Consider the following 23,155-nt stretch of genomic DNA (forward strand, 5'->3'; position numbering starts at 1 on the left):
GCATGTGCAGTGAGCGAACTTGTCCAAAAGATGGCGCCATAGCACAAACAATAACACACCTTTCTATTTACGGTACGTTCTGCGCATGTCAAGGTAAAGTATTCCGCAAAACAATACATCTGTTGTCTCTGTGTCTGTATGTATTGACCCGCTACCACTTTAAAGTTGCTTGCATTTAGGTTGATTTGGATTGTTTGACCCAATACTGATCTCTGACTACATTACCTCATGGTAAATGCCAGTTATGTTGTCGGCAAAAATCGGAGAAATGTGAACATGTAATTAAAAATAGACTGAAAATGTCACGGCTAATCTCGCCATATTACAGAAAATATGTGTTTGTTTTCAAAATGCCATGAAGTCTTTGGACATATTGTGAACAGGTATCTTTATCAGTATTTGTAAATATTTTTGTTATTTTATAATGCATACTACATACTGTATGCATTCAAAAAAAGACTAATGGTAGTCTGGGTGTGTATGTGTGTGCAAGCCTTACAAAAGGACTACCTCGTTGTGTGTGTAGACAACAAATGGCCATATGGACTGGAGCAGCCGCATGGAGACTCATGTTGCCCACAGATGGCCACATTCTGTGCGAGCAATTAAAGGAGATCTTCTCAATGATCCTGTAGTAAGGGATCTCGGTGACCAATTAGAACATTGAGGAAAATATTGCATGTAATAAACCAGTATCTTATGGGATAAGGAATCACTGGGTATGACAATAAAATATACTACTTTACCATGAATTGATTAACGTGGACCCCGACTTAAACAAGTTGAAAAACGTATTCGGGTGTTACCATTTAGTGGTCAATTGTACGGAATATGTACTGTACTATGCAATCTACTAATAAAAGTTTCAATCAATCAATCAAACTAATGCATAATGTGACGGTTCAAAAAAGTGTGAATTCATATGCAGTACCTGTTTAACCCTTGTCCACCCCTTGGCCCAAAAACGGGCGTTACTTGTGTTCCTTACGTAAAATGATTGACAGTTTGAAGGTTAGCGGTTTGATTTTTTTTTTTTAATTTTTATAAAATCACATTTTATTGTAACATTGTTAAAACACGATTTAAACATTCTTTCTCTTAAGAACTATTTCGGCCCCATCGACTCCCATTATAACTGCTATTTTTGACGGACTTCAATTTTAAGGTAATGGGTCCCATTTTTATACTCGTTATTGTAGACCACAAGGAAGTGTTTTCCATTTATAAAAAAAAATAAAAATAATATGACTCCTTTAATGCGACCTATAATCCGGTGCGCCTTATATATGAAAAAAGATAAAAAATAGACCATCGGCAGTGCGCCTTATAAAAGTGTAGGGTTGGGTATCGTTTGAATTCGAACGATTCCGATTCCGATTCTTTGTTTCGATTCCGATTCCTGGCGATTCTCGATTCCGATTCTTTTAAGAGGCAGGGTCAAAAAAAGTTTTGGATATTTTAAATGAGCTAGCTAACCTACATACAGTCTTTCTGAAGGAAATAGTCTGACATTCTCCATCAATTTTAATTCTATTAACTTTTTATGAACTTTACTATAAATTCCTCACAGGGCTGTTTTCAACTACAATATAAATATCAAATCTATGAACTTGAATATAAATATTATAAATACATTTTCACAGGGGTACACTTTCCTCAAGAGAGCTTTATTTTTGAAAACCTCATGAAAACACATTTACACATAAGTGTATGATGCTGCAGGAAACCTCATGAAAACACATTTACACACACAAGTGTATGATGCTGCAGGTACTTAAACATGTTACCGTGCTCCCACTGATGGGCTAACCTGGTGAAGAAAAGCAAATAAACAATAAGAAACAACTTTCAAAACCCAGTCCAGATTAGCAGCAGGTACAGTAGACAGTTCTTGTTTAGGAAAATGACCATATCCGCCTTCTCAGGCAGGATGCGTGAGCGTTCTGGACAGATAGTGTCTCCTGCTGTGGAAAATACACGTTCGCTGGGTGTGGAAGAAGCTTGAAGGCATAAATAGGAGAAAGCGAGATCTGACAGCAGGAGGAGGACGGTCGGCGCAGCGCGTCGAAGACGGGACATGCATATATTTGTACTTCATGAACTCGGAGGTGCTTCATCGTGTTCGACGTGCACCCTCCTAAGCACGAAACAGTCCTGTCGCACGTGTTATATTTCGCCGATATTTCATTTTTTTTTAGTAAAATAAAGCCACACTTTCGACTCGCCGACGCCCGCTATCCATGCTTGACTGACTCGCTCGGCTACATAGGCTCGGCTATGCTAACACTTCCGGCGGTGGGCGCTTCTTTGTTGGTGTTCTGCGGCTTCTTCTTCCGGTCGGCGGACTTATTCTTTTTTTCCGGTCGGCGGACTGGGTATCGAAACGAGGAATCGAAATTGAAACTTTTGAACGATTCCGGGAGAATCGGAAAGTTAGTCCCGGTTCCAATCGATACTCGATACCCAACCCTATAAAAGTGCGCCGAAAAATACGATACATTAAGGGAAAAGCCTGATTAGTACCGCAGTACTGTATTAGTACCCGTATACAGTACTAGCCTAGTTAAAGGTAAATAAATATTAATTTATCGCTGACTTATCACACTTTTATGAGCCGATCCATGGCTCCTAAGAGTAAGTATGTACAGTCAATATTAAGGTTGCACAAGGGTTAAAGTCGCCCTCTGCTCGTGTCTTTGCAAAGGACAAAACGGTTAAAATGATACCAAACCAACTACACTGACCTACTACTCATTTAAGAACATAAACTTTCAATTTAGGCTTAATATTTTTTTTTCGGTCGCTACCTCAACCACCACGTCTTTGTTCGCTTCATTTTGTGTCATTAGACTGAAGAAGTCATTTCTCTTCTCATGTCCTGAATCATCTGCTCACACTTAGTCATGCTTAGGCCAGCTCGCTGTTGCAACCCCCCTCGGTCTCCTCCTCCACTCGCCTACCTCTCCAGCCAACCACCTAATGAATTCAATCTTTTTGGAGTCACATCCTGGTGTGGATGCACATGAACCAGTCCTGATACATACGCTGACCTTTACCTTGGAACCCGTGCAGGTTAATTGAGTCAAGACGTTTACTCTTTAGTAGGATGAGCCGGAAAGCCGGCGGGATTAAGAGACAATGGCGATAGGTGCATTAAGAGAGCGAGGATGAGACAAATAGCGGCAATTTGTAAGTGCATGGGAGAAGGCTAAGCAAGGCGGGGCAAGAGGAAAAAGGGGTTAATGGCTGATGTGGATGGAATGAAACATGCTGGGAGGCAGGTAATTAAAGAATTGTGGAAGAGATGGTGAAATAAAGTCCGATGTGAGCCTGACAGGGACAGTGTGTGTAATGAGTGCAAGGTGACAGCAAGAATATGCCAATCAGCCAGATGCGGAAGACTGATTTCATTTGACAAGAAGAAGGAGCTAACAGGGTGATTAAAATTAAATGGAATGTGAGGCTGATAGTGCTGAAAAGGAAACAGTTAATTATGACTATAATAAATCATGAGGCCTCTGGTCTTCATGGACCTTAACTGTTAATTAAGGTAACATAGCTGCACCTGAGGTCCACCCATAATAGATGGATGCATGAAATAGGTAAATAAGTGTGTCAGACGGTGTGGGTATTTGTTCGAAATTGTAATTATGATGAAGCCCACCACTTTGTGTCGATTAATTATCTTAATAAAGTGTCTCAAAGTGGTGGTTATTAGGATCTTTAACTGCATGATGGCAAAGAACTGGTCATTTATATTCGATGTCTGTCTGACCCTGGAGTCAGTGTAGTAGTCAGCTTGTAGTGTAAATCTACATACCGTATTTTCCGGACTATAAGGCGCACTTAAAATCTTGTTTTTTCTCAAAACTCGACAGTGCGCCTTATAACCCGGTGTGGCTAATGTACGGAATAATTCTGGTTTTGCTTACTGACATCGAAGCAATTTTATTTGGTACATGGGGTAATGATAAGTGGGACCAGTAGATGGCAGTCAAACATAAGAGATACGTGTGGACTGCAATATGATGGCAATCTGACTCAAGTAAACAACACCAACATTTGATATGTTCCATTGAAAATATGGAACATTACACACGGCGCTCAAAAATCTATCAAAATGTTTTAGTACGACTTTGGTAAGTTATGAAGCCGCACCACTTGATGGATTGTCCGCGCATTAAACATACGAGTATTATTATGGTGTGTGTATAAGGTAAGACATTATCTGGCGTTTTGTTTCGCAATATTATGCAAAACCAACTTGTCTTACCTTATGGTACTGATCTGTATTTGGGATCTGCATGAATCCTGAAAAATTGCGAGAGTTCGCCTTTGTGGTCCGTGCCGACACCGTAGTCTTCTTTTTCTCTATCTTCTTGTTATGGGACATTCATCCTCTGCTGTTGCCATTTCTAATATAGAGTAATGTAAAGTTCTTACTTACATATGTCAGTAAACTTGCCATCAAAGTGCTAAAACATACCGGTATAGTAAGTTAACATTATTCACCCAAGGAACTTTAGTTGTTATAGAGTTTCGGTCGGACGTTTTTTCACGGGACACATTTCCGGCCTTGTTGTTGTTTCCGGATGAGGAGATGCTGCTCCGTTATTGATTTAAGTAAAATTTGAACTTCATTAAAACAGTTAGCTACATCTTTTCACTTCTACTCCCGTCCTTGCACGCTACAACAAAGATGACGAGGAGAAGACGCTGCCGAAGGTGAGCCACGTAAATAGCGACTAAAAAAAGGCCGCCCAAAAAATGGCAAAGTGACTGTCAGAAAGCGGTTTGAAGATGATCTGTAAAACATAATATCTGCAACATTTTGACCAAAGAAACACCATTACAAGTTATGTAGACCACAAGGAAGTGTTTTACATTTAGAAAAAAAATAAAATAATATGATTCCTTTAATGCACCCTATATTCCAGTGCACCTTATATATGAAAAAAGATCGAAAATAGACTATTCATCGGCAGTGCGCCTTATAATCCGGTGCGCCTTATAGTCCGGAAAATACGGTAGTCAAATTCTGCAAACAGCAAATGAACACAGTGTATTTTTCATTTACTACTACTTGATATCAATGACACTGATATACTGAAACTGTCAAGTCATATGACTTCACATATATTTTTTATGAACAATGGATATTCGTTGTTCTTTCTGGATGAATTGACACATTTCAACCATTTACAAAGCCAAGCCAGGTGGTGTATTGTATCTTGCAAAGCAGCAAATATTATAGCTATATCTCATTCCGTTTAATTGCCTTTCACATCTTATACACAGAAAAGGGTCATCTGTCAGTACATGTGACATCAGTTATTGGCGTGTTATAAATTGTGCTGTGTGAAATAATGTTTCACAGAAAAAAATAACATTGATTCACCTCCGAGTCTGAATGTGCAAAACATACACAAACATGATTAATTACAGTAATAAATGTTACCCCACAAGTCGTATGTCACCAAGAGTTGATAGTGTAGCAGCTCCACATTTACATATGCAGTAAATACTGTTAAATATAAAAAACAAGCTTTCTCAATAATAGATGCGCTGTCTGTGCGGACTAATATATGAGTCAGTGTATCACACATCACATGAATGTCCTATTACAGTTAAGTATAACTGTGCCATCATATGACAAAAGTGACATCTGAGTCATGTAGCTAGGATTAGATAAGGTTGACATGATGTAACGTTACCATAAATTCACATGATAATAATTGTGTTCAAAATGATCAGTTATCAAGGTATAGTTGAAAATGCTCAAAAAGCACTTATATTCACAGTGAAATATAAGCTTTGTGTTTATACAAGTTTAGATTGAGGTATAACTAGGTGCTTCTCCAGGAAATGAGCAGTATTACCATGAGTTTGTGCGGTAATCAATCACGGCTTTTGCCATGATTACAATTTCAAACAGCAACACTAACCGTCTGGAATTTTAACGCAGTTCATCACATCTGCGGTGCCCTCCGAGGTTTCTCTTTGTCCCCATTGGGTTGAGTTTTTTCTCGCCATGATGGGATCTGAGCCGAGGATGTCGTTGTGGCTTGTGCAGCCCTTTGAGACACTTGTAATTAAGGGCTATATGAATAAACTTTGATTGGTTGATTGATTGAAATTAATATGCCACCGTCTGCTTAAAATGAGCAAAATAAATAAATATTGAATGTTATTATGAATGTGCCTGTTATTACGTTACATTAATACCGTATTTTTCGGACTATAAGTCGCAGATTTTTTTCATAGTTTGGCCAGGGGTGCGACTTATACTCAGGAGCGACTTATGTGTGAAATTATTAACACATTACCGTAAAATATCAAGTAATATTATTTAGCTCATTCACATAAGAGACTAGACGTATAAGATTTCATGGGATTTAGCGATTAGAAGTGACCGATTGTTTGGTAAACGTATAGCATGTTCTATATGTTATAGTTATTTGAATGACTCTTACCATAATATGTTACGTTAACATACCAGGCACGTTCTCAGTTGGTTATTTATGCGTCATATAACGTACACTTATTCAGCCTGTTGTTCACTATTCTTTATTTGCATGCTTTTATTTCAAGTCGCCTAGACTACTGCAATGCACTTTATGCTGGCATTAGCCAAAAAACTCTCTCCCGGTTGCAGTTAGTCCAGAACGCGGCAGCACGACTTTTAACAGGGGCCAGGAAACGTGAGCATATAACCCCAATTCTTCGGAGTTTGCACTGGCTCCCTGTTCATTTTAGAATTGATTTTAAATCCTTGCTGTTTGTTTTTAAAGCTTTACATGGACTGGCACCTCAGTATATCTCGGACCTCATCCAAATTTACACTCCTGCGCGCGCTCTGAGGTCCGAGAGCCAGCTCCAGCTCGTGGTGCCCAGGACGAGACTTAAAACCAGGGGAGACAGGGCCTTCTCTGTGGTCGGCCCTAAACTCTGGAACACTCTGCCCCTCCATGTTCAAACTGCTCCCACAGTGGAGTGTTTTAAGTCTCGTCTAAAGACCCACTTTTATTCTTTGGCTTTTAACACTACGTGAGTTGTGTGGTCTTCTGTCCTCTGTTGTCCTGTGTGGTTAGGGTTAGGGTTATAAATTTTGATGTCTATTTTACTGTTTTAATTGGTTTCACCCTTTAAAATCGTTTTTAATCATATTTATTTTTTATATTGTCTCTGTATTGGTTTTCTATTCATTTATTCTTTGTTTTTATTCAGTCATTGGTGTAGCATAATATTGTTTTTAATATTGTTTTTAATATAGTTTTTAATATTGTTTTTAATATTGTTTTTAACATGGCTGTGCAGCACTTTGGAAACATTCTTGTTGTGTAAATGTGCTATATAAATAAAGTGGATTGGATTGGATTGGATTATTTATTTTAAATTGCCTTTCAAATGTCTATTCTTGGTGTTGGGTTTTATCAAATAAATTTCCCCAAAAAATGCGACTTATACTCCAGTGCGACTTATATATGTTTTTTTCCTTCTTTATTATGCATTTTCGGCAGGTGCGACCTATACTCCGGTGCGACTTATACTCCAAAGAATACGGTACTTACAATGTGTCTATAAAAAGGTGATGGAGGCTTTTGGATGTTTCGTAATAAAGCGAATCCCATTAGCTCCATTTTGCTAACATTTATTTACGATTTAGAATGCACAAAAAAAAACATATGTGTTCTTGTCTTACAAAAGGATTGTGAATAATGGTGAACCCCCCCCCCCCCCCCAAAAAAAGTGCAGTTTTCTTTTAACAGCATAAAAATACATTCTCAAGAACAACAAAAACATGCATTAGAGAGCATAATGTATGTTCCAATACATTAATGCTTACAAGAGCCCGCCGCGTAGCACTGAGTAAATTCCAATGTATGAAAGCAATAAGGAACACCTCTTTCTTTGGTTGAAGGTCAATATTATTCTCACAGACAGGCCACTTCATGTGGAGAGCTGAGATGACAAAGGAGGCCAAGGAACTGTTTACACAGCCACACATCATGCGTGTGTGTTCTTGTGTGTGCTTCAAAAAACTCAAAAGTATGTCTTTGTCTTTCCTGTTCATTCATTTAACCTTTGCGAGCTGCAAACAATGTTAAAGAGGAATCCATCTCTCAAAAATGAAGTGTTTAAAGAGAAGGAAAGACAGTTGGTAACACTATAGATGACATAATATATCATCTGAACACAGCTATGAGAGAAAGAGACAAAAGATTAAAAGGGTATACCTTGAATTTTTACCTTTAACAGGATATGTTTGCTTCTCAATAAGACTAATGGTAATGGGAGAAACAAAAAAAAGTGTAATGGGTTCTAAGAACCTCCTCTAACTCATGTGGTATGAATCTACCCTGAAGGCATACAGTCCGAGCTACAATAATGATACACACATTAAAGGTATCTATGGATGTAATTGTACAAGCAACATTTTCTGTGACCCACATAAAATATTTAGTTTACCATTAAATTAAAGCTTGAACGCATACCATTGAACAGAATGAATGGTCAAAAAGACAAATTACTTACTATTTTTTAGTACAATGGCTCTATACTGCCTAGCAATGGGTCGAAAGGCCCTTAACGGGGCCATTTACTAAATTCCAACGATGATATGATAAAATATGTAGACCAAAAAAGAAAGGATAAAAGTACACACTCCTGAGGGGAAGATTTGGCAGGATATACTGCAGATTGGGTTGGTGCCCAGAAGTGGATCGTTAATAGCAAAGCTTAGAGCTAAAGGCAAGTTAGACCTGTTACATTAGCATATTGCTGGTGAGGCTATACTGAAGCTAAGAAAAAAAGCTTCTAAGGCACCACATGCCATACATATGCGTACACTTTATTTTAAATCGACAAAAAAAGTAAAGATGGTTGAAAATTCGGCAATTTTACATCAAGAATATGACATCCCAGTATTTTAAACCGTATCTCGATATACGATATTAAACGGTATTTTAAACAAAACCAGCAGAGTGTTGAGTTTAAACTCACCACATTACTGTTACTACCAGTTACTATAGTTACTTAACAAAACATTTTTTTTAATCACATATAGAATTACTCTTTATTAAGTGCAATTAATTACTATGTAAAGTAATTAATGCGTTACATAAAACAGTTTTAAATATGTCATATGCAGTTGAGAAAAGTGTATGAGTCTGTTGTGTGACGTCAGCAAGGGTTTCAGCTGAACTCAACTGTCGGTGTCGGCAATAGGAGGTAGCGACTCCGGACAAAGCCAGACCCTTCCTCAACTACGGTACTACTGGTATACCGCCCAGCCCTGGCAGTTAAATTCAAGAAAACCTGAAGTATTGACATGGAATTATTGCTAAAGCTTAGATTTCCCTGCATGATCACTCATTGTATCATTTTTAAGTCTCACCAGCCCAAGTTTGGGGTGGTCAGTACTGTACTGACGTGGTCGTCACGGGAAACTGTATGATGTCTCTATTAGGAAGTTGTGTGAGAAGCATCAATCACAGGGAGACAAACTGACAACAATTACAATAAGGGAAATTACTTTTTTGCAAGATTTAATTGTATGCTTTTAATTAGGGCAGCGGTTCTTTAACCTTGTTGGAGGTCCCGAACCCCACCAGTTTCATACGTGCATTCACCGAACCCTTCTTTTGTGAAAAATAAAATGGTTTTATTTTCAAATTAAAGACAAAGTTATATGTTTTTTTCCTGGTGCACAAAATGAACTGCATGAACATCACCTTGTTCAAAGAACAAAACCAACAGTGCATGAACTCACAACAAATTACACACCTGCAAATTAGTGTGACTTCTGCTGTTGCCGTATCCATGATACGCCGATATGGAGAAGTTTTTATTTACACAATGAGTCGGGTGTGTCTTGACCGCCGAGGCGAAGCCCCTGAGGCCGACTCACCGAACCCCTAGTGTTCGATCGAACCCAGGTTAAGAACCACTGAATTAGAGGGAATACACTTTGCAGCAAACGAGCTACTATTATCCGTTTTTTCTGTCTGGTGCCGAACGAAGGCGGACGGTTTCCCTTCTCTCCCTTATCTCTCATGCTTTGCTTCTTTGTCATGTCTTGTCTTAACTTTCTTGGAGCCTCGTTTTGCACTGCTCCCCAAAATCTAAACAATGGAATAGATCAACTATCCTCTCAACAAAATCGTCAAGATCTTCTTGTCGAAAAGCTCTGGTTCCGGGGAAGCTGCCTTGTCCTGTTGCTAGACACACGATGGATTCTTGGGAGAATGGAGTGTCGCGTCCCCAGTGATTCTTTCAGTCTAGGACGTTTAAGACATCTACCTATTCGGAATCATGATAAATGGGCCTAAACGTTGCCCTGGGGCATTGACAAATTGGAAGATGCTGGCAGCTGTTCAAGATACCCTAAAGCTGCCACAAATGATTGAAAGATGTGCAGAGCTGTGGGCACAAAGACTTTGGCGAATTCTGAAATGAATCGCAAATTGGATAACATATCGGAAACACAATTTTGATTAATTTGAGAGCCAGAACGGACAACTAGAGCAGACACACCATTGGAATGTGTTTTCTTGCTCTTACCAAATAATCCGTATCTACAATTCGACTCCCTCTGCATTAACCTTGGCAGGGTCACCCCAATGAGACCATTGCAGCTAAAGAGGCTCTGAATCCCTTCCCACTTCTTCAGGGACACCTGAGATGTTGACTCTGTTGCCTGATACAGAACTGAGCAACTTCAAGGCCTACGGACAAACCATGGATTACTACACAGATATGCACAAATATTACACCCCCTCCCCCATAGCACGTCTTCGACACTCACGCCCGTGGTATGATGGACATTGGACTTTAAACCTAAAATGTTTTATCAACAGTACAACAAACTGTCAACAAAAGCAAAATAAGAATGATTTAAAAACACAAATATTTTTAAAATGGCACCTTGGATCCTAATGCTATTGTTAATATGTGGCAGTCCTGAATCTACTCGACCAATGAGCAAGCAGCTGTCAAAGTAAAAAAGTACCTTGATTAGAAGTGGAACAGCAGCCCTTCTACGTTCAGTGTTGTCAAGTTGAAAAGAGGTTAAAAAGACCCAAATAAAAACATTGCCAGAATGTAAAATGTTTAATCATACAAAAGAAAGCACATTTTATATTTAACTACATGTAGCCTGACATATTTTGCTTTGACTATACACTTAAATACCAGCAAGGTTTTGGAATAATCCGTGGTGCATGTTTGGCCTGTCATCACAACAGAATCAGTCGAATTAAGTAAAGTTTGTTTTACTACCACATTGTTTCCACTTTAAGTACACTCTATATAAATTGAAAATGTGAATCAGCGTTAACTTGTGTCCAAGTTGTATGTGACTTGTGAGTAGCAATATTAGCAGCTTCAGGCTATCTCCATCATGCTAACCAGTTGTCACTAGTTCCTGTGAAAACATTTTGGTTTTGCTCTCTGACTGTAACATTTTTAATCAATAAATCATGAAGGACTTAAAGTTGGCTTCATTCACAAGTTCTTACCTTGTCCTTGTCCTCGACTAGATCGCTAAGTATGTCATCAGGATCCAGAATCCCCCCATCACAGTATTCAACATGGTGTGTCCGTACATGGAATTCTCCTTCCTATTGAACAAAAGGTAAACGTCAACAATATAGTTCTTAACCAGAATATCATCTGTTAAATACTATGCTTATGTACACGTGTGTGAGAAACAAGTAATATACAAATAATAAACATAATTGTTTGTCAAACTAAAGGGGTCCTATTATGCAAAATCAACGTTTCTTACCTATTAGTACCTGTGTTTTTGTATTTAGGATGCCCATAAATCCAGGAAATTTGAAATCAAACCATGGATGCATATCAGAGATATTTACAGTTTAAAACAAAATTTGTCGGTACTAAAATGTATTTTGATACTTTTTTTAAAAAATTACACCACAAAAAAATGCCATTATTGGCTTTATTTTAACAGAAAATCTTGTGATACATTAAACATACGTTGCTTATTGCAATTAAAGAAGAATGTTGTCATTAAACAAGATAGTAAACATACTAGACAACTTGTCTTTTATTAGTAAGTAAGCAAACATGCTCCTAATTTGGCTGCTGACATATACAGTAACATATTGTGTCATTTCCCATTCTATTATTTTGTCAAAATTATGATGGATTATTAATCTACTTCTTCCTTTACTGTTAATATCCGCTCCTTTTCTGTTTTAACATGTTCCAGCTGCACTTCTGTTGAAATGTTGCTCAAACAACCACCACGTAGCATCTGTGAAAAGATAATACTGTATCATCTCCTTCTCTTTTAGACTTATCAAGTTTTCACACTGAGGAATCACCATTTTTTTACTCACGCTTCAAGTGAGGGATGAGGCAGAAACTAATCCAGACCAACTCTATATGCCATATTTAATGTACATTAGCATTGAGTTGACACTTTTTGGAAAGTGGACCCTTACTTTTGAGCGCTTTCTATCAGTCATGCTTGCTTTGTTGGCATGGAAAGTTCCGACAATACATTGAGGCAGTCTGCTATGAATACGCCTGTTTGTCCTCCAAGTGCTTGAGCAGGGTTTCCCACACATTCATTTATTTGTGGCGGCCCGCCACGAAAGAATTACGTCCGCCACAAATTTAAAAAAAATTAAAAAAATTTAAATTTAAAATTTAAAAAAAAAAATTATTTTTTTTTTTGGTCCTCTCCAGCTTTTCAGGCAAATCATATAGTTGATGTAGATGCCCATATCAGCTGTTCAGATTTACTTTACAAAAGAGAAGTGTAGGATACTTCTCTTGTTGCCTTATTTGTATTTGACTTTATTAAATGTATTTATATTAGAAACACAACATGTGTATATAACAAAGGGTGCAAAGTCTGCAGGCAGTAGGAAACACATGGTTAAGTGTAGGGAGTAAAACTGATGGCAGTCTAAAGTTCAAGATTTTTGGAGCTCTTTGTTCAGTGGATCAGATGTTTGATGAAGCTCTATGTCTATCTACCACCACTACTGTTTTCTGTTTATTTGTTACTGACTGTGGCAGGACACCTCTGCCTCTGTTTCACTTTATGTTGCTGGTAAATAATATGGTTGTAGTAGTAGGCTAAAGTTAAATTATTTAGTATGCACTAATTAAAGGGGCAGAGCTTTGAGACATTTTAGCTTTTATATTTTATAAGACATATTTTTTGTAAGAACCACAATTAATAAATATATTTCAGTGAATAACTTATTGTTCAAATCTGTATATAAATATGTACATAAAGTGTTGTAATTATATTGTAAAATGGATGGATGGATGGATGGATGGATGGATGGATGGATGGATGGATGGATGGACGTTTAAAACAAAACTGTTATTATTAATTAGTAAGTATACATTTTTTGAGCCTTTTTAGAGAAAATCTAATCATTGTAGTAAATTATGCAAATTACTCGATGATGTCATGGTGACCACGCCCATAGCCACGCCCCCACCACCACAGGTATCTTGGCAGTTTATGGGAAACACTGTTGAGCTTGTGCCGGGTCTGCAACCGGACGAGACACCACATTCAACAAAACAATACCAAGATAGTGATACACTATCAGTACCTTTAAAAAATACTGAATTGTGTACCCATCCCTAATTGAAGCATATGTTTACTTTTGAAAATTACTCTACACACACTGACAATGTTGTATAATATCAAATGTAGTTTTAAACAATGCAATCTACCTGGAAAATAAAACACTCCCTAATTTGGATTGTAAGAAGTTGGCATTTCTGCTACTGTACATCCTGGCGGGTCTCGCTGCCTGCTCACTTCTTTTATCCGCTGTGTTAGGTCTGTGATTAATGACATGGAGGCGACACTGGACAGCTGACTACACAGAGCTGGTTGTTTAACAACACAGTGAGAGGGCACAATAACAGGCAAATACACTCACATTAATCACAAATAACCTAAGAGCAGCTATCAATCAAAAGGTTATAAGATTGTGCTTTAGTGAAATTATGTTTGTCCTGTAAAAAAAAGCAGGGTGTACAGTAACGTACAGTGAATATTAATCAAAGTGCATTCTTCAGTTTTAAAGTCATGGTCCCAAAACTACGGCCCACGGGCCCGCCAGAATCCAAAATCTGGTTCGCGGGAAGTCCCAAGTTTAAAAAAAAAAAAAAAAATTGTTTTTTTTTTTTTACTATTATTTTTTATAATCTGTCCTTTCTAATCCATTTTTTGCTGCTTGTTACTCTTGGTGTCTTCTAGCCGCTCAGACAACTCATCCATCGATCCATCCATTTTCTACCGCTTGTTCCTCTCGGGGTTGCGAGGGTTATTTATTTACCAAATTTGCAAAATCTTCCACCAAATATATTTTTCTTAGTGGAATATTTGATGTGAAGTAATCACAACCTCAGATAGGTCAATAATTCATAATAACATTGATTTTGATTCAATATTATGTTTTGAGCAATGACAGTTTGAAAGAAAAAAAAAACAGCTTTGTTTTATTAGTCAACATTGCAACTTTTTCTAAATTACATTTAACCTTTAAGCTTTTTTATGTCACTTTTGTTATGTTTTTGTTTATTTTAATAGTATATTTAGAATATACCGTGGGCCTTTAAAACATTAGCTGTGGGTCGCAAATGGCTTCCGGGGCACACTTTTGACACCCCTGCTATAGATAATAAAAAATTAAATCTGATAAATCTATGGATAAAAAGCAGAGCCTGGCGACGCATGCGCGTTTATCATAACTCTCTCGCTCTCTCTGTCTCTGCCCCTCCCCCACCAATGCTGCTGCGCGCACAATTTGTTTTGTTTTTAACCCCTTCTTAACCCTGAATGTACATTGAAAATACTAACTCAAAATGCCGGACATTTGAGGCATTTAAGAAACTCCGCCCTGACAGCTCCGCAAAAGAGGACATGTCCGGTGAAAAAAGGACGTATGGTCAGTCTATCGTAGCCCGTTAGCTGCTAGCATGCCGTGTGTTGTGCCTCAGTGTGCATCGTTTACACAACGTGCAGTACGCTACTTAATATGTCCGTGTGGAAACTCGTTCGGTACACCTCCGGACCGAACCGAAGCCCCCGTACCGAAACGGTTCAATACAAATACACGTACCGTTACACTCCTAGTATATATATACATATATATATATATATATATACATACATATATATATGTATTTATATGTATATATACATACATACACACACAGCCCGGCCCCCGGCCAAATTGTTTTAAGCCAATGTGGCCCCCGAGTCAAAAACTTTGGGGACCCCTGGTGTAAACAGTACAACAGTAACTGAGCGGTAGGTCAGGTTACGAGTTTAATTGGTTCTGTGATGCAGCTCGTACCTCGAATAATACTGTAATGCCTAGTAGCTCCACCCATGGCAATGAATCAAAAAGCATTTAATTGTGCTTGGACCCACAAAACACCACACATTTAACATGTAACATACCTTTTAAAAATAAAAACTAACTGATATACAATAAATATTGTATTAAAAAAAATACAATAGTATGTATTACAAAAAACTACAGTAGTTGTATGAAGAAATGTAATAATAATGTACATCATTCGGTTATCTAAGATAAAATACTTTTATCGGCGATTCATTGTGACAAGTATGAGTTAACAATGGACAAAATGTGACTAATTGTAATTAAATATTTTAAATCGTTAGACAACCCTAATCATTTGATATGATTTTTAATGTTGATGTTACTTTCAGATGGCAGTGCATGCTGAATAAAGTAACTGCCTGGTTACTTTTCAGTAACTTTTCCAGTCACGGAAAGTTTCAACCCCGAAATTTAAAATGAATGAGCATACTGTGTCGGAATATCATAAAATTCTTCTTGACTTAGGGGAACACGTCATGTTTTCAGCTCAGTTTCCTTTACAGTCCTGAGCTGGGAGTGACTAACATTGCTGATTAATAAAACAATCAATGACACAGGACACGTAGAGGGAAAACAAATTTTTGATCGAGCAAAAATATTATCTAAAGTTTGATGAGTCGCAGCAATAGACAACAAGCCAGCTGTCTCTGAAATGATTACAAACCATACGATTTAAATAGCACCAGGTGGAATTAAAGGACAGGATACATAATAAAAGTCAACATGAACAGAGAGACTGAAATAAACAGTATAGTCGGGTACCAAAAATATGAAGAAGGAAGGAAAAAATAGAGGTATGATTAAGGAATGACAACAAGGAGAAACAATTACTATTAGTGTCTAAGTAATTTTAACTATATACAAATGAACTCTTGTTGGAGGGCAGGAAAAAGGCAAGCTATTATTAGAAGCATAGGGAGGAGTGAGTGTAAAATGCTGCCAACATAACAAGGCGTATCATTCACACAGGCAGGAATAAATCTATTTCAACACTCAAAATCTAATCAATAGAGAAGACAGGCACATCATTAATAACAGCTGCAGGAAAACACACCTGGAGTCACACACGCTGCTGTCTCTGAGAACTCAAATGTGGCTGCTGATGAAGTCTGTACGCTCACCATGGTGATTATTCACTCACGTTTCCATGCACTAAATTAGTCTGATTTCTCAAATAGTTCGTTTTTTTGTATTTTCACACCTACATGTGAAGTCCAAGTGTCCATTCACACTCTCTAATGCGACTATTGGTCATGAATTGATTAACGTGGACCCCGACTTAAAAAAGTTGAAAAACTTATTCGGGTGTTACCATTTAGTGGTCAATTGTACGGAATATGTACTGTACTGTGCAATCTACTAATAAAAGTCTCAATCAGTCAATCAAACGCCATTCGCCTCCCATACACTGGGGGGCGCTATTTCCTTTTAGCGCGGATAAATTAATTATTTTTCCGGTAGACCCATGACGTCACACGAGCCATCAGCGGATCCTTACTACTTGTTTCAAGTGATTTCCGCTGTAATATAGGCACAAAAATGTATGGAAATGGTAAAATGGTAAATGGAAAAAGATGAGGGAAAAAAAAATAATTGTTTGTTTTATTATGGTTTCTGTAGGAGGAAAACATGACACTAACTTTCCTAATTGTTAGAAATCCCACTGTTTACATTAAACATGCTTCACTGATGAGAGTATTTCGTCCTAATTTCGGAAGTCCTTGAACGCACCATAGTTTGTTTACATGTAAAACTTTCCTTGATGCTGCCACAGAAAGACGTGTTTTATGCCACTCCTTTGTCTCTATTTGTCCATCAAACGTTTTATGCTGTGCGTGAATCCACAAAGCTGAGCTCTGTTGATGTTACTGACTTGTGTGGAGTGCTAATCAGACATATTTGGTCAATGCAAGCTAATCGATGCTAACATGCTATTTATGCTAGCTGTATGTACATAATGCATCATTATGCCTCGTATTTTAGGTACATTTGAGGTCATTTTATTTGTAGTTTCCATTTCCTTCAACTTGAACACACACATCTGTACCTTTGGCTATTCTAAGCCAGTGATTTCCAGGAGTTAACACACCCTCTGAAAAGCCTCCGATTTAATCATGTTTTGCAATGTTGTAAAAATGTGTAGAATAAATATTACATTTCAACATATCTGTCAACGAAGATTTGCATCCACCTGTGGCACATAGTCATTTTGATAGTAGTCTAATATAGCTAATATAGACACTTAAATCATGTGTTGCCTTCAATTTAACACTTATTTATTAATGCTTTACATTTTTTGCGGCTCCAGACAGATTTATTTATTATTTTTTGGTCCAATATGGCTCTTTCAACATTTTGGGTTGCCGACCCCTGGGCTATGTTGATGTTAAATAGCAGACAACGTCAAGAAATTATCTTGGATTGCGCTACGAACATGACGCTACTACCGAGTATGTCTCAGAGTGGATGCAGGTCCGAAGCAAAGAATAACCGGCGGCAGAGATTTTCGAAGGAATATACATACAAAGAATCTTGGAAAGAAAATATTTAATGTCTCAGAGTTCATTTATAAGGCTCTGTCGATTGATGGAAGGAGTTTTAAATCTGAAGGAAAAGATCGTTACTAAAAGGCCGATACTGTTCCAGATGAAGTTTGCAATGTTTTGGACTATCTTGCCAGTTGAGTGGAATACAAAGTTATGGCTAATTAGTTTGGAGTGCACAAATGTTAGTGTACGCTTTATTATTCACCTTTAATATACCTGCTTTGTTCTCTTTCACCTCATTCGTATTTCGTCCGAATTAAGGCGGCTTTTTACATTTCCTTAGTTACCTTAAATCAGAGGTGTCCAAACTTTTTCCACTGAGGGCCGCACACGGAAAAATTAAAGCATGCGGGGGCCATTTTGATATTTTTCCTTTTCAAACCGTAACAAAATATATGGATTTGTTTTTTGTTTTTTTTAACCTTCAGGGCTCTCGGGGACCATAAAGGGTCTGAGTCATTAAAATGTTAAAAACAAGTCAAATTATTATTGTATTTTTTTTATTTAACGCTTACAGTAAATCTCTACAGTATATCAACTTCAGGTTGATGTAAAGTTAAAAAAAACAAAAAGGTCTTATTCCTTTTCTGTCAAAGACAACTTAGTGTTTTATAATAAAACTGAAATATGCAGTATTTCCCCCACTGCCCAAAACATTCCGAAAGCAATGTTTGATGAAGTAATTGGAGCCTTAAAAAGATCAATAATGCAGGACACCATTGATTTTAATTCATTATTATTTTTGAGTAATCACTGTGAAAAGATAAATAAAATCCCATTAAATATATTTGGGATCCACAAGGTGCCCCACTCATAAAGTGATACATTTTTATTAGGTTTTTTTTACTTTCAACACTTAAGTTACGAGATCAACTTCAGATATATCTGTCGATTTTACATTTCAACTATTATTTTGTTTGTTTTTATGCTCTTTTGTCAAAGAAAGGAGCCTTGAATAGGTCAATAATTCATTATAACATAGATTTTTTTTTTTGGGAGCAATGGCAAAAAAAAAAGAAAAATAAAGATAGACAAAAGAAAAATAAACAGCCTGCATGGCAGCTTTGTGTCAACATTGCAACTCATTCCACTTTTTGTAATGTTTTATTTTTGCAATAGCATTTCCAGAATGTGTCGCGGGCCGGTAAACAATTAGCTGCGGGCCGCACTTTGGACACCCCTGCCTTAAAATAAATCAGTTTTTTTCTACCAGCAATGCCCTTCAAAATGTTATGTTCTTTTAATTTGTGAAGCACATAAAAAGTCTCCTCTTCATGACAATTGTTGCTACAATTTTATTGAATGGTATCTGCTTCCGGGTTGCATCCCACGCGTTGAGGCTGGTGCATGCTCGATACCACTGTAAACACCCCCTCGAGAGATCTGGTTTCCAATCACCTAATCCAGGTGTGTTATGCCTGACTTTTCAAAAACCGAACACGATCGGATTAAGGTGTTTCCATTGGCTGTAGGATGCTTATTTAGAGACAAACTATTTGAGAAATAGGACTAATTTAGTGCATGGGGACATACTGACTGAATGAATAACCCAAGTGTCTGCAAACTGCAGCTCTGGAACCCTACATCCTTCTGTTAACGTAACGTTAACGTACCAATGATTGTCACACACACACTATGCATTTGACCCATCACCCTTGATCGCCCCCTGGGAGGTGAGGGGAGCACTGAGCAGCAGTGGTGGCCGCGCCCGGGAATCATTTTTTTGGTGATTTGACCCCCAATTCTAACCCTTGATGCTGAGTGCCAAGCAGGGAGGTAATGGGTCCCATTTTTATAGTCTTTGGTATGACTCGGCCAGGGTTTGAACTCACAACCTACCGATCTCAGGGCAGACACTCTAACCACTAGGCCACTGAGTAGGTCCACTAGGCCACTGAGTAGGTTACGGCTCCAGCTGGTTTACTCCTGTGTACTGTAGACACTATGCTGTCCCTTCACAGTCATGAGTCTCTAAAAGTTCTGCATCAAAACTCAGTGCTGTTCGATTCTCCATAAAGACAGTGCTTTCCGGTGAGTCAACCTGGTGAGAAACCATGACACTTAAAGGTTATGATGCCTAATTCAGATTTTTTTTGGGGTGAAATCCTATCTTTTTATGTAGTCAACATTGCAAAATATATGTGATTTCTAAAGTGAAGATAATGGGTCCAGGATGCGCAAATAACATTATGATGTCACATGTGTTGCAGTGTTTATGGAAGTAAAATAAAATTAAGTATTGCAGTTGAATGAAGCGTGCAATAAATATCGCAGTTGTAGGTGCTTAAAGGATACCTCCTGTTTGAGATTTTAATGAATGATCAAGGCAAGTCACCAGCCGGACACAACTCCCTGAGGTACTCTAAGGCCAAGATGGTTCATATGGTTCTAACACCTCAGAGATGTACTTCGGCACAAGACCATGAAAATACTTGTGCACGAGCAGAGCTGTTTTAAAGTCTATTTTCTGAGCAACAGGAAGCCAGTGCAGTGACCTGAGCACAGGACCGACATGGTCGTATTTCCTGGTTCTAGTCAGGACTCGGGCAGCAGCATTCAGGATGCTATCTTACCTCCAAATAGTTACATGTGTTAGATGTAAATATAAACGGAATACAATGATTTGCAAATCCTTTTCAACCCATATTCAATTGAATGCACTACAAAGACAACATATTTGATGTTCAAACTCATAAACTTTATTTTTTTTGCAAATAATAATTAACTTAGAATTTAATGGCTGCAACACGTGCCACAGTAGTTGGGAAAGGGCATGTTCACCACTGTGTTACATGGCCATTCCTTTTAACAACGCTCAGTAAATGTTTGGGAACTGAGGAGACACATTTTTTAAGCTTCTCAGGTGGAATTCTTTCCCATTCTTGCTTGATGTACAGCTTAAGTTGTTCAACAGTCCGGGGGTCTCCGTTGTGCTATTTTAGGCTTCATAATGCGCAGCACATTTTCAATGGGAGACAGGTCTGGACTACAGGCAGGCCAGTCTAGTACCCGCACTCTTTTACTATGAAGCCATGTTGATGTAACACATGGCTTGGCATTGTCTTGCTGAAATAAGCAGGGGCGTCCATGGTAACGTTGCTTGGATGGCAACATATGTCGCTCCAAAACCTGTATGTACCTTTCAGCATTAATGGCGCCTTCACAGATGTGTAAGTTACCCATGTCTTGGGCACTAATACACCCCCATACCATCACAGATGCTGGCTTTGCGCCTATAACAATCCGGATGGTTCTTTTCCTCTTTGGTCCAGAGGACATGACGTCCACAGTTTCCAAAAACAATTTGAAATGTGGACTCGTCAGACCACAGAACACTTTTCCACTTTGTATCAGTCCATCTTAGATGAGCTCAGGCCCAGCGAAGCCGACGGCGTTTCTGGGTGTTGTTGATAAACGGTTTTCGCCTTGCATAGGAGAGTTTTAACTTGCACTTACAGATGTAGCGACCAACTGTAGTTACTGACAGTGGTTTTCTGAAGTGTTCCTGAGCCCATGTGGTGATATCCTTTACACACTGATGTTGCTTGTTGATGCAGTACAGCCTGAGGGATCGAAGGTCACAGGCTTAACTGCTTACGTGCAGTGATTTCTCCAGATTCTCTGAACCCTTTGATGATATTACGGACCGTAGATGGTGAAATCCCTAAATTCCTTGCAATAGCTGGTTGAGAAAGGTTTTTCTTAAACTGTTCAACAATTTGCTCACGCATTTGTTGACAAAGTGGTGACCCTCGCCCCATCCTTGTTTGGGAATGACTGAGCATTACATGGAATCTACTTTTATACCCAATCATGGCACCCACCTGTTCCCAATTTGCCTGCTCACCTGTGGAATGTTCCAAATAAGTGTTTGATGAGCATTCCTCAACTTTATCAGTATTTATTGCCACCTTCCCCAACTTCTTTGTCACGTGTTGCTGGCATCAAATTCTAAAGTTAATGATTATTTGCACAAAAAAAAATGTTTAACAGTTTGAACATCAAATATGTTGTTTTTGTAGCATATTCAACTGAATATGGGTTGAAAATGACTTGCAAATCATTGCATTCCGTTTATATTTACATCTAACACAATTTCCCAACTCATATGGAAACAGGGTTTGTAATACTCCATACATTGGAACAAAATCTGTCCTGTTGCACTGCAGCAAAAAGCGAGACCTCAACACTGCTGCTTTGTGTTTCATCAGATGTAATTTAGGAGACTTGCAGCTCAAGTTCAAGCTCGAACGACGACAGCGCTTTATTGTGGCTCTCTCCTCGCCAAGGCAACCCTGGATCAGATACAGCACTTAGTGGTTGACAATACTGGACACTTCTCATGTTATTTTAATGCGGCTCATGTGCTTACGTACTACACTGATCTGAGTCATGTGCACTACTTAAGTAATACAAACATACTAAAATATGCAAGCACATACTTGGGTTACCGATGTTAAATTGTCTATAGGCTTTGTTTTAGCTTTGAGATATCACAGGGACTTAATAAAAAAATAAAATAACAATATACAAGTCTGTCAGAACGAATGTTGAAAGACAACATGGCATCAGCTGTGGAGAGCTGAGCTTCAACTACTGCAGGCACCATTACAGTGAATCCCCCGCATATCCTCCTGGGAGCCAGCATTGTCTCAAGTGGACATTTTTTTCAGAATTTGTAACTCCAACTAATGAAATGGACTAAAAAAAATGTCCAATGTAGAGGACCCTGGTTCTCAGGAGGATATTTGCCAATCAACACCCATGACGACCTGGCCCCTCCTTAGTCAGTAACAATGTATAAATACATAATACAGTTTAAAAAGATCTGTGCGTCAAAAATAGATTTTAAAATAGACATACTATTACTTGAATAGTTTTGCCATTTGTATGGCACAAACACGTGCAGCTACTCAAAGCGACGAAAAGACAGTGTTTCCCACACATTCATTTATTTGTGGCGGCCCGCCACGAAAGAATTACGTCCGCCATAAATAAAAAATAAAAAATATATATATATATTTTCTTTTTTTGTCCTGTCCAGCTTCTTAGGCAAATCATATAGTTGATGTAGATGCCCATAAAGGCTGTTCAGATTTACTTTACAAAAGAGAAGTGTAGGATACTTCTCTTGTTGCCTTATTTGTATTTGACCACTACTGTTTTCTGTTTATTTGTTACTGACTGTGGCAGGAC

At 38.2% G+C, this 23,155-nt stretch overlaps 1 protein-coding gene across 2 annotated transcripts in view; it reads right to left on the reverse strand.

The window, feature by feature from the left end:
• pard3bb (par-3 family cell polarity regulator beta b) overlaps positions 1-23,155 on the reverse strand; it is a 422,709-nt gene that overhangs the window by 386,732 nt on the left and 12,822 nt on the right. For both annotated transcript variants that reach the window (XM_062067536.1, XM_062067535.1), the window contains exon 3: positions 11,520-11,621. In XM_062067536.1, the coding sequence (XP_061923520.1) occupies positions 11,520-11,621 (102 nt within the window). The remainder of the gene's footprint in view (positions 1-11,519; positions 11,622-23,155) is intronic.

The sequence above is a fragment of the Entelurus aequoreus genome, linkage group LG13, assembly GCF_033978785.1.
Source record: "Entelurus aequoreus isolate RoL-2023_Sb linkage group LG13, RoL_Eaeq_v1.1, whole genome shotgun sequence".
In the NCBI taxonomy this organism is placed as follows: Eukaryota; Metazoa; Chordata; class Actinopteri; order Syngnathiformes; family Syngnathidae; genus Entelurus; species Entelurus aequoreus.